We start from the raw sequence: 12810 nt of genomic DNA on the forward strand, positions 1-12810 counted from the left end.
CGCTTTATGTAATAATACAATTTCTGCTACACTAACAGGTGCAACAAAACTAACAGGATAAAGGGGGAGATTGAACTCAATTATAGTCTGTGCACATTCACAGTCCTGAAAAGATGTCTGGTCAGGAAAATAAAATGAGAACTCTGCAGTGGACCATGGGTGTGTAGGGACTTTGAAGAATCTTTAAAAATAAAAAATTAAAATTAAAAGACAACTTCCTGTAACCCACCTTATCATGCATCGTCCATCCCACATACTTCAGATAGCTGTCGTTGAGGAAGGCATCACTATAGAGTTTCATCCACACTCCAATCTCTTCTATACAGATTGCCCTGATTTCTGCTATCGCATCACTGTTAAAACATGATATCATTATTTGTTAAACAAAATACAATACATTTGCTATATCTTTTTTTTTTTATAAAAGATGTGCATTATGTGAGCCATACCGATATCGGTGAACAAACACTCCTTTGAATATTGCATTCATCATATTTTCAATCTCATCCTGATTTTCTTGGAGCTGAAATGAAGAGCACAACAAAACATGAGAGAGCAAATGTATTTGGTCAAACATGAAGACTAACGGATATACAATATTACAGTAAGAGGTGACCAGGAGGCATTGTTAACATAACAAGGTGTGTGTGACAAGCCAACTATGCCACCATGCTGTGGAGTGGCTGCACGGTGGGATCTGCTCGTTATACAACCTAATAAAACGGACAATCCTACTTAAATAACATTCAGCACTAACACAGTCGATGTGGGTCCATCACCTACAGAGGTGTTGGGATTCTAAAAATGGAACAAATTAATGGTCACAGGCTAGAGTAATTCCCAATGATTTACTCTTAGACACATTACTGTGACTGGTTAGCTTGTTTGCAGGGTGGCTGTGTGCAGGTGCCCTTCTGGATTTGCCTGATAAAGTGTCATGTAGGAAGATTTTTTTTAATCAATTTGGATTTCAATTTTTTTTTCTTATTGAATTCCAGTCAAATTCTTGTCATGAATTGAGTACAAAAAGAAAAGCCAGCCATGAGGCTGAGTGATGTTTTGATTAGATCATCAGTCAATGAGCTGTGCCATACGTTGTGTAAGACACTGTTGAGGGTTTTGTTAACTTACTGACATTTAATTCTGCAGACAATTATAAACCTGCAGGGAATGAACACTGTCCCGCTTGACGGTTACTTAGTTTGGCAGGAAAAGAGGGGATGGGTTCTGAGGGCTTCCTGCAGAATATTAGAATGAGTAAACTGTGTCATCAGGCTCAAAACCAATACTAACATCAAAGAACATGGGATGTCAAGTAAAATCATAAATGAAACAACCTACTCCTATTTTTCTAAAACAGCCACTTTTCATGTCTGTGAAAACATAGTCAGACATGTTTTTGAATATGACAAGCTAAACTGATATAAGGTGTTGCTATAAGTGCTGCCTTATAGTTTAATAAGGGTGGGAACCTAACTGTTCACATCTTCTGAAAAACAGAAGCTGGTTTGAATTCTAGAGTGACGGAAAAGAAGCGGAACCCTCTACTGTGTTGTTACCAACGGTCTGTATCCAGCAATGGAGAACACCCACACTGCTTCTCACTAGTAGCAGGAAAACCCATTGTTTTCTATAACTCTGTACAGGCATTTATATTACATAAACAAAGAGCAGTGCATACATATCACATCAATGAGCGCACACTACAAAAAAAATGGTCTGTTGTGACTCTCTGCCTAAGTTACCACTACACCACTGCTTAAAATCACCTGCATCTTGGGGGCCTGGGTAGCTCACCTGGTAGAGCGCGTGCCCATATACACAGAGGCTCAGTCCTCAATGCAGCGGCCGCGGGTTCAAAATTCACCTGCATCTGGGCAACTTTTTCTAAACCAGTAAACATTTGTTTTATCCAATGAGTATGTACGGTTGCGTCTTAAATCGCATACTATGCACTACATACTCAACATGTATACTATTGTTCAACACACTTTTGTGTTAATAAACAGTAGTGTATATTTTCAAATGCAGGGCTTAAAGTGAAAAAAATATTATTATTTTTAAGAAGTAAAAGGCTTTGGATCAATTTTTACTTCTTCCAACCATAGGTTAAATTAAGAGTCAATGTAGATTTACATATTGCAATAATATCAATCCTACAATGAATCATTGTGAAAACTAAACTTTCTAGATGTTGTGTTGTTACTTTGGCCAGGTCATCATCAAAAAAGCGAATTATACATTCATGATTTTGTATCTACATGCTCTAAGTTTGATAAACTTTGCCTCCATTGTTTTTAGCCTCGTTACCACAGAGACCACAACGCACTCTCGCTTTTCGGCAAAGACCCACCCTACTTTGCATCTGACTGGCTAGAACTCGTTTCATTGGTAGGTGGAAGTTCGATGATTGGCTAAATGCAGCACATCAAAAACAAATCCCATGTGGACTTTTTAATTTATTTACTTTTTCTAAAACAGTCATACACCAGAAATCGGGCACCAGGCCCGAGTACTTTAAGACCTGCGTTCCTCTCATATGATTGGTAGGTGAAATCAATTGACTCGAAAATAATAAACCGCATGAAAGCTCCCAAATTTTATTTTATTCAACACGGGCCACACGCCGGAGATCCGGCACGGTGCCGGAATACTTTAAGCCCTGCAAATGCACTAAGATGTAATTTTCCACGTCACTTCCTGGGAGCCTCCTTCCTGTTGGAGGGGCGTAACCTTGGTAACACCTGAGGACCTCCACTCTAGCGGCATCGTCAGATAATGCTTAAATTACTATAAATAAGGAAAGCATCCAGACCAACAGTCGCAGGTGAATAAAAAAAAAAAAATCCGGATTTTAAATATGTAGAAATGTAAAGTAGTGTTTTGACGTTACAGAGCTGCCTTGGTTGCTGTCCATTTGTTTACATTGCATTGTGGGATACTTTTGCCGGCGTAGTGTTCAGTGTTTGCATACTGTAATATTTCACCGGAAATAGTATGCAATTCCCTTACTATTGGTTTAATACTAAGATTTCTGACATACTAAAAAATGTCACACTGTGTTAGCCTACTAAATATCATGTCAGTATGGAATTTGGGACGCAACCTATGTCTAAATACAAAAAGCATGTGTATAGGTAAAAGGTTATTTTAAAACAAGGGCAGCAAATTGCCATGTGGCCACCCTTACCTCTTTGCGTTTCTGCAGAAGCAGCTCCAGTCTGTCATTAGCCCTTTTGGCCACTATCTTGTTCCTCTCTGCCTCATACTGTCGCTGAGTGTTGTCCATGTTGATGCTTAAGTTCAGAGCTACATTCACCAGGGCTGTCATCAGCTTCATGGCTGCCAAAAACACAAGTAACATCAATAAATAAGAACATTGCACACATAACCCTTTAATGTAGTAGTCAAATAATTGTCTTACAACTCCAAGGGTAACTTTGTTACCCTTTTTACCAAGTAAGACCGCAGATGGGACTACGTTATACAAGGTAAACAAACTCCACACATAAATATAATATAAAATCGGTCCACTTTTAGTTGAAGATGACAGAACCATGTAAAATAGCACTGCAGCAACTGACCCGCTCCAACCTGGCAACTGTAACAAAAGCATGTTACAGTTGTACACGGACAGGTAAGGACAAAGATGGTTTCGTAAACAGAATATTACATGAATGTTTTGTGGTCATCCCACCCACCTGCTCATTACCACCGTAAAAAAGTATGATGCTGCTGCTGCTGCATAATAGACACTGGCTGCATGTTATGCATTTTGCCTCTGGTTATTGTAGAACACATTATCTGTCCTATTGGGAGCCTTTGGTACTTGATTTTAAATCGGGTAAATCTACCTACACTGCTTGTTATTTGAACACAAGCACAGCTAATGACAAAAGTTGTGTGTTCTTCAGTATACAGGTGCAACAAAACTAAAAGGTGGTCTGATCACAAAAAATAGGTTAAAACACCTGCGTGTGTGCCATGGATGTTTAATGGCTTTATCAGTAGTTATATTATATCTATCCTTTACTAATACACTACAGAATTTTCTTTTTGATAAGTACATAAGTACAGTTCAAATGTACCCAACACACACAAATAAATGCAGACATGGTTCATCTTACCTGCCAGTGTTGAGGTGTGTCTGAAGGCTCGGACTTGGGAGTCTGATAGTCCAGTGAGAAGGGAGATGACTGTGTCCATCATGTACTCATCATAGATGATACTGTATTGACACTGGCGCACTAGCACCGAAATGAATTCACAAAAGCTTGACTTGAACTTTTTCCACTGGGGTCCTGCTATGGTTAGAGGGTAGTCCCCACTGTCCTACAAAAGCCACAGACGTAAGAACATCAGTAAATGCAATGACAAAACATGACTACAATTGTTGTCTGTTCTGCAAAAAGTTAGCAAGTTACTTTGTTCTTGTCAAATAAAATAATTTGATATTTAATCTGAAATGACACTTAGCAAGATTTATGGTAATGATAAAGTGAAGTTACCTCATCAAATTCTTCTGTCATTCGTCGGATGATCTCAGAGTTCTGCATGTTTCGAAACATTTCTCCACTGACGACACCTGATAAACACAGGAGTTAGACAGAAAATAATTTGACACAACGTGAAGTAGACCAACTCAGGAATAAGATAGTACCAAAATATGTCTGTAGGACACACATATTCAAATGTTTGCTCAATGTGTTTAAAAAGGACAAATCAGTAGTAGTAGAGTAGGATAACTTAAAAACAGAAACACACATACCTTTACATCCCGAGCACTGGATGAAGAAATTGATGAGATCTAGTAGCGCAACATCCCTGTCATGTTTGTAAGACTCAATCCAGTCATCAACGACAGACTGTAGAAAAAGAAGGATGGACAAATTTAAAAACCAGAAATCAATTAAGAATGCAGGACATTGTTTTTTTCATGTTACTGAGAAACAGATTTTTACAGTGCAACAATCTCAAAAAGCTTTCAATTCATACCTGCATTGCACTCCTGCCCAGCCTCACCACCTCAAACAGCATCATGTTTTCCATGCCATTCTCCTGGTGGTGGCCATTTATCCGACCTGCTCCCTTCCCTCCTTTGCCTTTCTCCCCTGCTGCCTTCTTCCCCTTCTTTCCACCCTGGAACAGAATAGAAGACCATAAGGAATGATAAAGTGTGAGAATCATTGCAGAGAAGACAAAGCTAGTTTTATACACTTGTTACAAATATGTTCAATATGACATTTACTGGTCTTGTGGACATGCAAGCAGTTCCAAGAGAGTGGCAGAACATTGAGGCTACGCAACTGGTACAAGTCTCTGAAGCGGTCTGCGGACACTGCATGCGGAAAGTAAGTCAGAGCCTCCCGGAAGGGAGATCTGGGACTCTGTTGCCTGGTTTCCAGTAAAAAAAAAAAACAACCTCTAACTTAGCATCCATAGACCCAGGCAAAGGGCAGAGAGCCATTTGTGCTTTGCATACCTTTCCTTTAGCTGGGGTTGCACTCCTTCCATCGAGATCCTCAGAGAAGTCTGTGTCTGAAGAGAATCGGGTGTCTGTATCCCTGGTAGACACAAGCAAATATTAGATTGGAAATTCATATCAACCTCAACCTGTAAAGCAAACTAAAAGTGAAAGCAAGCACTTACTGAGTAAAGGAGAACTCTGATGGTATTTCTGGTGCTGCTATCATTTCTGTAACATCTTTTGGATAACTTCAACTTATGACGGGCTTGAGATCCTCAGAAAATACAAGACAGGGACAGGTTGCATGTGACCTAGAATATGAAACAGGTTAACTTACAGGGCTGCACATGCAGACCTATTTCTCATTTCAACACAGCAGAAATAATAAATGCTACAATAGCAAACATCAAATATGTATATATTTGCAGAAATCACATCCTGTGTATTGAGCAAAAGTTCCTTTGATGCCGTTCAGAGAAAAAAAACGGTTTCACATGGTAACAGTGGGCGGACACTAAAGCTCCTGTCACGCTCAGCTGTCTGGCCATTGGCTCCCTCTCTTTCTCTGCTTCCCTCGTTTTAAAGACGTCATGCAATGAACATTGGAGTATCTTCCTCAATGGCCAAATATGGCACTGCCCTATCCGCCCCATACATATCTCAACCTATCAAAAAACAGTATCAACATCAACAAGACACTGCAGGCCACAGATAAACTATTGCATGGTTGTGTGATGTGTAAATTAGTTTCACATACATCAAAGAGAAGAGTAATAGTAACTTTTAAAATAAGTATTCTGACTTTGTCCATAATTCAGAAACAAATGTAAAGGCCTCTTTAGGAGTCAGGGAAGACAATAAAAGCAGTCCAGGGACAACTGTTCAGTCCTGAAAAGGCTAACTTTAACGCCACTCTGGGTGCATTAGGTGCGTCTTTATGTCCTAGTAGTACAGGCACTGATAACATACACGTGTGTCATTCTGATTCTTAAATTATAATAGCGTTTATGAGTAGTGTGCCGACTTAAAAAAAAAAATGTCAGACATAAATCTGATGTAACTAGTCATGGGATTCGCTCTCACAATATCCTGCACATGATGGCCCACGTATGCCAAAATTGGGAATCTTACAAAGCACATATTTCCTGATCGACGTACATTCCCCACACCTTCAAAACAGTCAACGTAGACCCATGCAACCTCAGCACTATGTATGGTGAAGTTACGACTTTGTGAGTTTTAACTTAACGTTAACTGTGATATTTATAGATTTAAGAATCTGTAACGTGCCTATTTCCTTGATAGTGATGAGATGCATGACAAGACGACGGGATTCTAGGGTGTAGACTGAAAAAGTGGCGCCAAATCGGTCAGTGTATCTCATAAACTTGTTACTGCTAAGCGAAACTGGACGATCTTAGATAAAACGAAATTGTAAAATCCAATAGTGTTAATTCCTGCAAGTCAACTATGCCACAAACTGCCGACTCAGACCCCTCCAACATCGCCGACACGGCTTCGCTCTTCGTCGGCTCCTGTCAAAATTGACACCGGTGCGTTGCTAGTGCTAGCGCCAATAGCTAGCTAAGCAACCGAGGATTTTAGCGTCTTTACCCCCAGCGTCAGCTAACGTTAGTTGAAATTTGACAAAGTAGCTAAGCATGCGCTACTCAGTGCGAACAAACTGTGATTTACCGAACAAGAGGGGCGACAGACCTGTACCGTGCATTTTCGTTAGATATCGAGAACATGCCAGCGTTTTGTAGTGATATCGTACTTGGATCACAATAACAAAACAACGCAAGCCCTACTGTACTAGCGCATGCTATTGGCTAGTACACAATAACGCTAGTCCCTAATGTTTCCAAAGACAATAACTGCCTTCTGTCTACAAACCAGTCATATTCAGTGCTTACTCGAAGATTAAGCAAATACTCCATAACAGATGTGCTGCAATTAAGGGGCTGACAGTAACTACCACCAGTTAGCTAGCTAGCTATGCTAATAGTTACTGCTAACGTTACCTAAAAAAACATCACGTCCTTGCGTCCTCCATCTTGCCTCGGGACTTCCAGTACCGTATTGCATAAGCAACAAACACTTTGTTTACAAATATATAAAGTGCAACTTAGTTGCTTGAGACAATAAAACGCTTCCTTTGGCTACGAACTAAATATTCTTGCGTTACTGTGCCAAAAATCCAGTTCGTTAGCTTGCTAACAACCGAAGTAGCCTTGTACCGCGAGCTAGCGAAGCGACTTGGTTGAGGCAGGCATCCGCGCTCTGGGCTCATCTAGAGCTAGCCTGGCTAGCAAGACGGCTAGCAAAATACAAATCAACTAACTTCCAGATAGCTCTCCGCCATTTTACAGCTAACTTACCTTGTTGTGAAATGCAGGCCCGGCAGAACTTTTACTATTCTTGTACAGCCTCCGTCTGAATTCCACTACAATTCTGTAAAAAGAGTTTAAAAGTCGCGGTCAGAGGCGGTTTCGGACGTTCTCTCACCCCGCTTGCTCCGTAGTTCGGTTTGTTGTTTCGACGACCTGGGAGGAGGAAATCCTGGTGCAGAGCTACCACCTAGCGGCCACAGAACCCGCATTAGATACACTGTTGATGAGCTGACATCTAGTGGTCACTGGTAAATACTACATCGTAAGAATGGTGATTCTGTACTGTGTTTTGTCTTCTCTTACAAGCTGCTGTGGGAAACGACAAGAGAAAGAAAATGAAGTCAAGAAGTCTGAACTATTTCGGTAAAATACTCACTTAAATCTATCTCACATTACATTCATTTTGAGCAAGGGGCGGGGGGGAGAGATTTCTATACAGAGCTCATTACCACCACGGTTCAGCTTCCTTCAAGAATTTGAAATCACTTAAATGAGCTCATTTGAGACAGGGAATTTAACTCGTCCGAATATATTTTTATTTGGCCACCTTACACCCTATATATCTATATATTAAAATACGCAGATAATTAATCTGCCTTCAAGCCATAACTCAATATTTTTGTCATCACCAAAACCTAAACGCTGTTTGGTTTCCATTTGAAAAATGAATATCTACAGGAGCTCTTGAAACGTGTTTTCTAGCTGATATAGATTTTATACAGTTGGAAAACCGGAATAACTCCTAAGGGATATTCAGGATACTAATTTTACAAAGTTACCAAACCTCTTCTAAGTGGGTGAAAAAGTTGAGTTGGTGTCCACTTAACACCAAATTGTAGAATATAACTAGAAAATTCCGGAAGAAATTTTTACAGTGTGCCTACTACTTGGTGCACATCCGAATAACACTAGCTAAGTAGATAACTTGGCCACATTGTCACTGAGAGAGAGAGAGAGAGAGAGAGAGAGAGAGAGAGAGAGAATATGAATATAAATACGAATAGGAGTCTGATGGATTTAGCATGCTTAAAGTACTGATTATTGACATGGAGTCTGGTAGGTTTAGGATGCTTAAATTACTGATTATTTACATGGAGTCTGGTTTTGTGTGTGTGTGTATGTATGTGTGTGTGTGTGTGTGTGTGTGTGTGTGTGAGAGAGAGGGAATGTGTGTGAGAGAGAATGTGTATGGGTGTGTGTATGTGTGTTTGTGTGTATGTATGTGTGTGTGTGTGTGTGTGTGTGTGTGTGTGTGTGAGAGAGAGAGAATGTGTGTGAGTGTGTGTGTGTGGGTGTGTGAATGTGTGTATGGGTGTGTGTTTGTGTGTGTGTGTGTGGGAGAGAATGTGTGTGTGTATGTGTGAGTGTGAGAGAGAATGTGTGTGTGTGTGAGAGAGAGAGAATGTGTGAGTGTGTGTGTGTATGTGTGTCTGTGTGTGTGTATGTATGTGTGTTTGTGTGTGTGCGTCCCTCCCTCTTTCCCTCCCTCTCTCTCCCTCTCCCTCCCTCCCTCTCCCTCCCTCCCTCTCTCTCTCCCTCTCTCTCTCCCTCTCTCTCCCTCCCTCTTTCTCCCTCTCTCTCCCTCTTTCCCTCTCTCCCTCTCCCTCCCTCTCTCTCTCTCCCTCTTCCTCCCTTTCTCCCTCCCTCTCTTCCTTCCTCCCTCCCTTCCTTCCTTCCTTCCTTCCTTCCTTCCTTCCTTCCAGAAGTCTCCATGTCTGTGTCAGAACTTGTTGCTATGGTGATTTCCACAGTGAGGGGGTAAGGAGGGGGAGACAGTGTATTCCATGGGTCAAACATATCCATGTAATGATAATTAATCCTCTTAAGTTTGTTCTGTAATTCAAAAACCGTGGGTCCAAACCATAGACAGTATATAATGGACCAATAGACCCCGTTGCTCTGGACGGAGACCAGTGAAGGCTATTAGAAGCACTTTTCCGGTGATGGCCAGCTTTACTGCGCAGCCTCCAACTGAGAGAATGTGACATGAGCAACGTGCCTGAAAGTTGTAAGTCTTCTGGTAGCTGTGCCAAGAGAAATCTCAATCATTCCCAATCTTACAGATACGGAGAGTGTAGGTATATGTAAGGAGATAACATGGGCACAGGCTAATTACTGATCACTAACATGCTAGTTAACATTAGTAATTAAACCTAAACATCTCATGTAAGTCGAAACTGCCTGCGAGCTTCTCCTGTACTATACGGTAATTCCTCTACTATGCGACAGTAAGTCACTTGGTTATGACACAATCGTTAGCCTATTTTTACAAAAACGTCTGCTACGGAGCCATAACGTGAGGTACAAGGTAATGGAGCCTTTTATACATTGTCGTGTTTCTTTGGAACTAAACAACGGACAAATAGAGTCTTTAAACGCTTCAGATATAAAGTTATTCGCAGTCAAGTGACGTAAAAAAAAATGGCGGTCAGCGGAATGCTAAAAGGAAGTGATGGCCAGTTAGCAACAAAATGGCGCCATGATGGCTCGAGTTCTGAAGCGAAGCTTACCGCCTTGGTCCAAACGGCAAAATATTATGATCACCAGAAAGATAAAAGTTTGGTGAACTCACTGATGTGTTTTTTATGTTTGTGGTGTCAAACATATGGGACACAGAGCAGGTAACAAACAGGGAGCCATCTGCATCCTATAGATACTTTTTTTCAGTTTCTATCGGCAGTTGGTGTGTCTACAGCAAATTTTTTACATCCGTTGGATTCCATAGTTACATGTCTGCGACCGTCACTAAATTACCTACATTTTGACCAACTATGATGTATGAAGAGTGAAAACTGTAGGGGAGACAGCAATTTGTTTGGAAAACTTTCAGAGAATCATAATGCAGCTTCACCCTCTAGCTCTGAACATTCTCTCCCCCATACACACACATTGGAAATCTCAACCGGTCTGAAGAAGTACTGCAGCTCTATTTTTTTTTTTAAGTTTCTATCGGCAGTTGGTTTCAAAATAACAAAAAGTCTAGGTCCGGTGGATTTCATAGTCACATGCTTGCGACCGGGACAAGATTTCCTACATTTTAACCAAGTATGGTTTATATAGAGTGAAAATTGTACGGGAGAGAGCAATTTGTTTGGAAAAAATTTCACCGAATCGCACTGTAACTCCATTGTTTCTATCGGCAGTTGGTGTGTCTGGAGCAAAATGTTTACGTCCGGTGGATTCCATAGTCACATGTCTGCGACCGCCACAAAATTTCCTACATTTTGACCAAGTATGATGTATGAAGAGTGAAAATTGTAGGAGGTAGAGTAATTTGTTTGGAAAAATTTCTGAGAATCGTACTTCAGCTCCCCACTCTGACTCCAACTCTAACTCTCAACATTCCGGCCCCATACACACACATTGGAAAATCTGAAACGGTCTGAAAAGACGACGATATGTAAACTGTGATTTCGTAGAAACTAGGGTTTAATATTTTTCCCGAAAATGAGATGAATCAGATCCCGGGAAATAGACAACCCATATTCCGGGAATCCCGGGAAATGGCCGAGAAATGGCTGTTTTTTTGGTTTGTTTTTAGCCCAAGTACTGTATCGATATCATTCAAATATGCGTTCCCAAAATCCCAAACTGACATTTTTTATATTATTTGTATCATTTTTAGGACTAAAGAACACAGTTTATGTCCATCATCAACACAGTTTGCAATCATCAATTCTGCTGCGTGATCAAGTGAGCTGCGTGCTGCAGCGTGACATCTGCTGCAGCACTAATTATGAAATGCCAGGTGGAATGTCTGGGACTTGTCTTCTAAAAATCTAGGCAACCCTTATATAATCAATGTTTTATAGAAATCTATTATACAAACTAAGGAAATATGCTTAAGTAAACCATTGAATAATTTCTAAACCATTACGTTATCGAAATCCATTCTGTGCCTGTTGAGGATGTGTAAGAGGCTGCAAACGGGAATAATCACTCGAAGTTAACCAAATACACCTTATAAACCGGTCACACAACTTGCACTGAGCTGTTTCATTGTCCGGTCTTTCAAAATGCTCCCAAACAAAGCTGGCCGCAGACATCATTAGCGGAGCTAGGTAGCCCAGCTGCGTAGTGCTTGCTGCGTAATGAACTTCTTCTTCTTCTTTAATGAATGAATGTATTGAGCCTGTGTAATGATTTAAGGAGCCTGTATTACCGTAGCTACCGTCGCCTGCATCAACGTTACCGTATGAGAATAATAGACACGCACTCCTTGCCTTTTTTTTTTTTATTTTGTTTCCCGTTTCCCGTTATAATATTTCCCGGGAAACGGGAAATGGTTTTGATCAGTTTTGAACAGCATAGTCCCAAACGGGGCTTGTTTTGAGCGATTGTTTAGCGATTTCCCGACCATTTGCCATTCAAGTCTATGAGACAATTTTGCGCGTTTTTTTGCCGATTTCGTGAAAACCGTGCGGCAAGTAGCCCAAACTGGCGGAATAATATTAATAAGTATGAGAAACAATAGTCATTGTGCCGATTGCACATCGGCACACTGAATAATAAAATAATAGACAATGCAAGTGTAGTAGTGATCAAAGAAAACATTTTTCAAGTGTAAACATTGAAATTTATTTACTCTTGATGACACAACAAAGTGCATGATATAATGGTAAAATAATTTCACACCACAGTGATTAATTGCAGCCCCTAAATTACAGTTGATTTAGTCAGTTATAAAGCAAATTTTTAATCAATTTACTGATCTACCTGTATAAATTACAATACAGAGCACCACACATTGAGAGAAATGAGTGTACAAGTACACAAGACAATATAGATGAATGGGACAAGGTGTACAAAACCAACCGATATCACATCTCATGTGTGGTTCAATTGCCCTGTCCAAAGTAAAACAACGAAACAAGTACATAAACCTAGAGAAAGGCACATTTGGCAAGAAAGAGTCAAAAGAAGAAGAGCAAAAATGGTAACTGTCCTTTA

The 12810-nt window shown here is 40.4% G+C and overlaps 2 protein-coding genes across 6 annotated transcripts in view; both read right to left on the reverse strand.

The window, feature by feature from the left end:
* stag2b (STAG2 cohesin complex component b) overlaps positions 1 to 8062 on the reverse strand; it is a 28895-nt gene extending 20833 nt beyond the window's left edge. The window contains exons 1-10 of one of the 3 annotated variants that reach the window (XM_028589617.1): positions 7849 to 8062; positions 5650 to 5741; positions 5483 to 5564; positions 4996 to 5139; positions 4769 to 4865; positions 4509 to 4585; positions 4128 to 4332; positions 3191 to 3342; positions 450 to 523; positions 230 to 353 (exon numbers count right to left, since the gene is read on the reverse strand). In XM_028589617.1, the coding sequence (XP_028445418.1) occupies positions 230 to 353; positions 450 to 523; positions 3191 to 3342; positions 4128 to 4332; positions 4509 to 4585; positions 4769 to 4865; positions 4996 to 5139; positions 5483 to 5564; positions 5650 to 5693 (999 nt within the window). In that variant the 5' untranslated portion in view covers positions 5694 to 5741; positions 7849 to 8062. Of the gene's footprint in view, positions 1 to 229; positions 354 to 449; positions 524 to 3190; positions 3343 to 4127; positions 4333 to 4508; positions 4586 to 4768; positions 4866 to 4995; positions 5140 to 5482; positions 5565 to 5649; positions 5779 to 7491; positions 7554 to 7848 lie in introns of those variants that run through there. The other 2 variants (XM_028589615.1, XM_028589616.1) reach the window with 2 other exon arrangements.
* Positions 8063 to 12419: 4357 nt separating this feature from the next.
* The window catches only part of xiap (X-linked inhibitor of apoptosis), a 12569-nt gene continuing 12178 nt past the window's right edge, over positions 12420 to 12810 (reverse strand). For all 3 annotated transcript variants that reach the window (XM_028589755.1, XM_028589753.1, XM_028589754.1), the window contains one exon: positions 12420 to 12810. This exon is cut by the window's right edge and continues 458 nt beyond it. The gene's annotated coding sequence lies outside the window, so the exon portion shown is untranslated.

The sequence above is a fragment of the Perca flavescens genome, chromosome 10, assembly GCF_004354835.1.
Source record: "Perca flavescens isolate YP-PL-M2 chromosome 10, PFLA_1.0, whole genome shotgun sequence".
Taxonomy (NCBI): domain Eukaryota; kingdom Metazoa; phylum Chordata; class Actinopteri; order Perciformes; family Percidae; genus Perca; species Perca flavescens.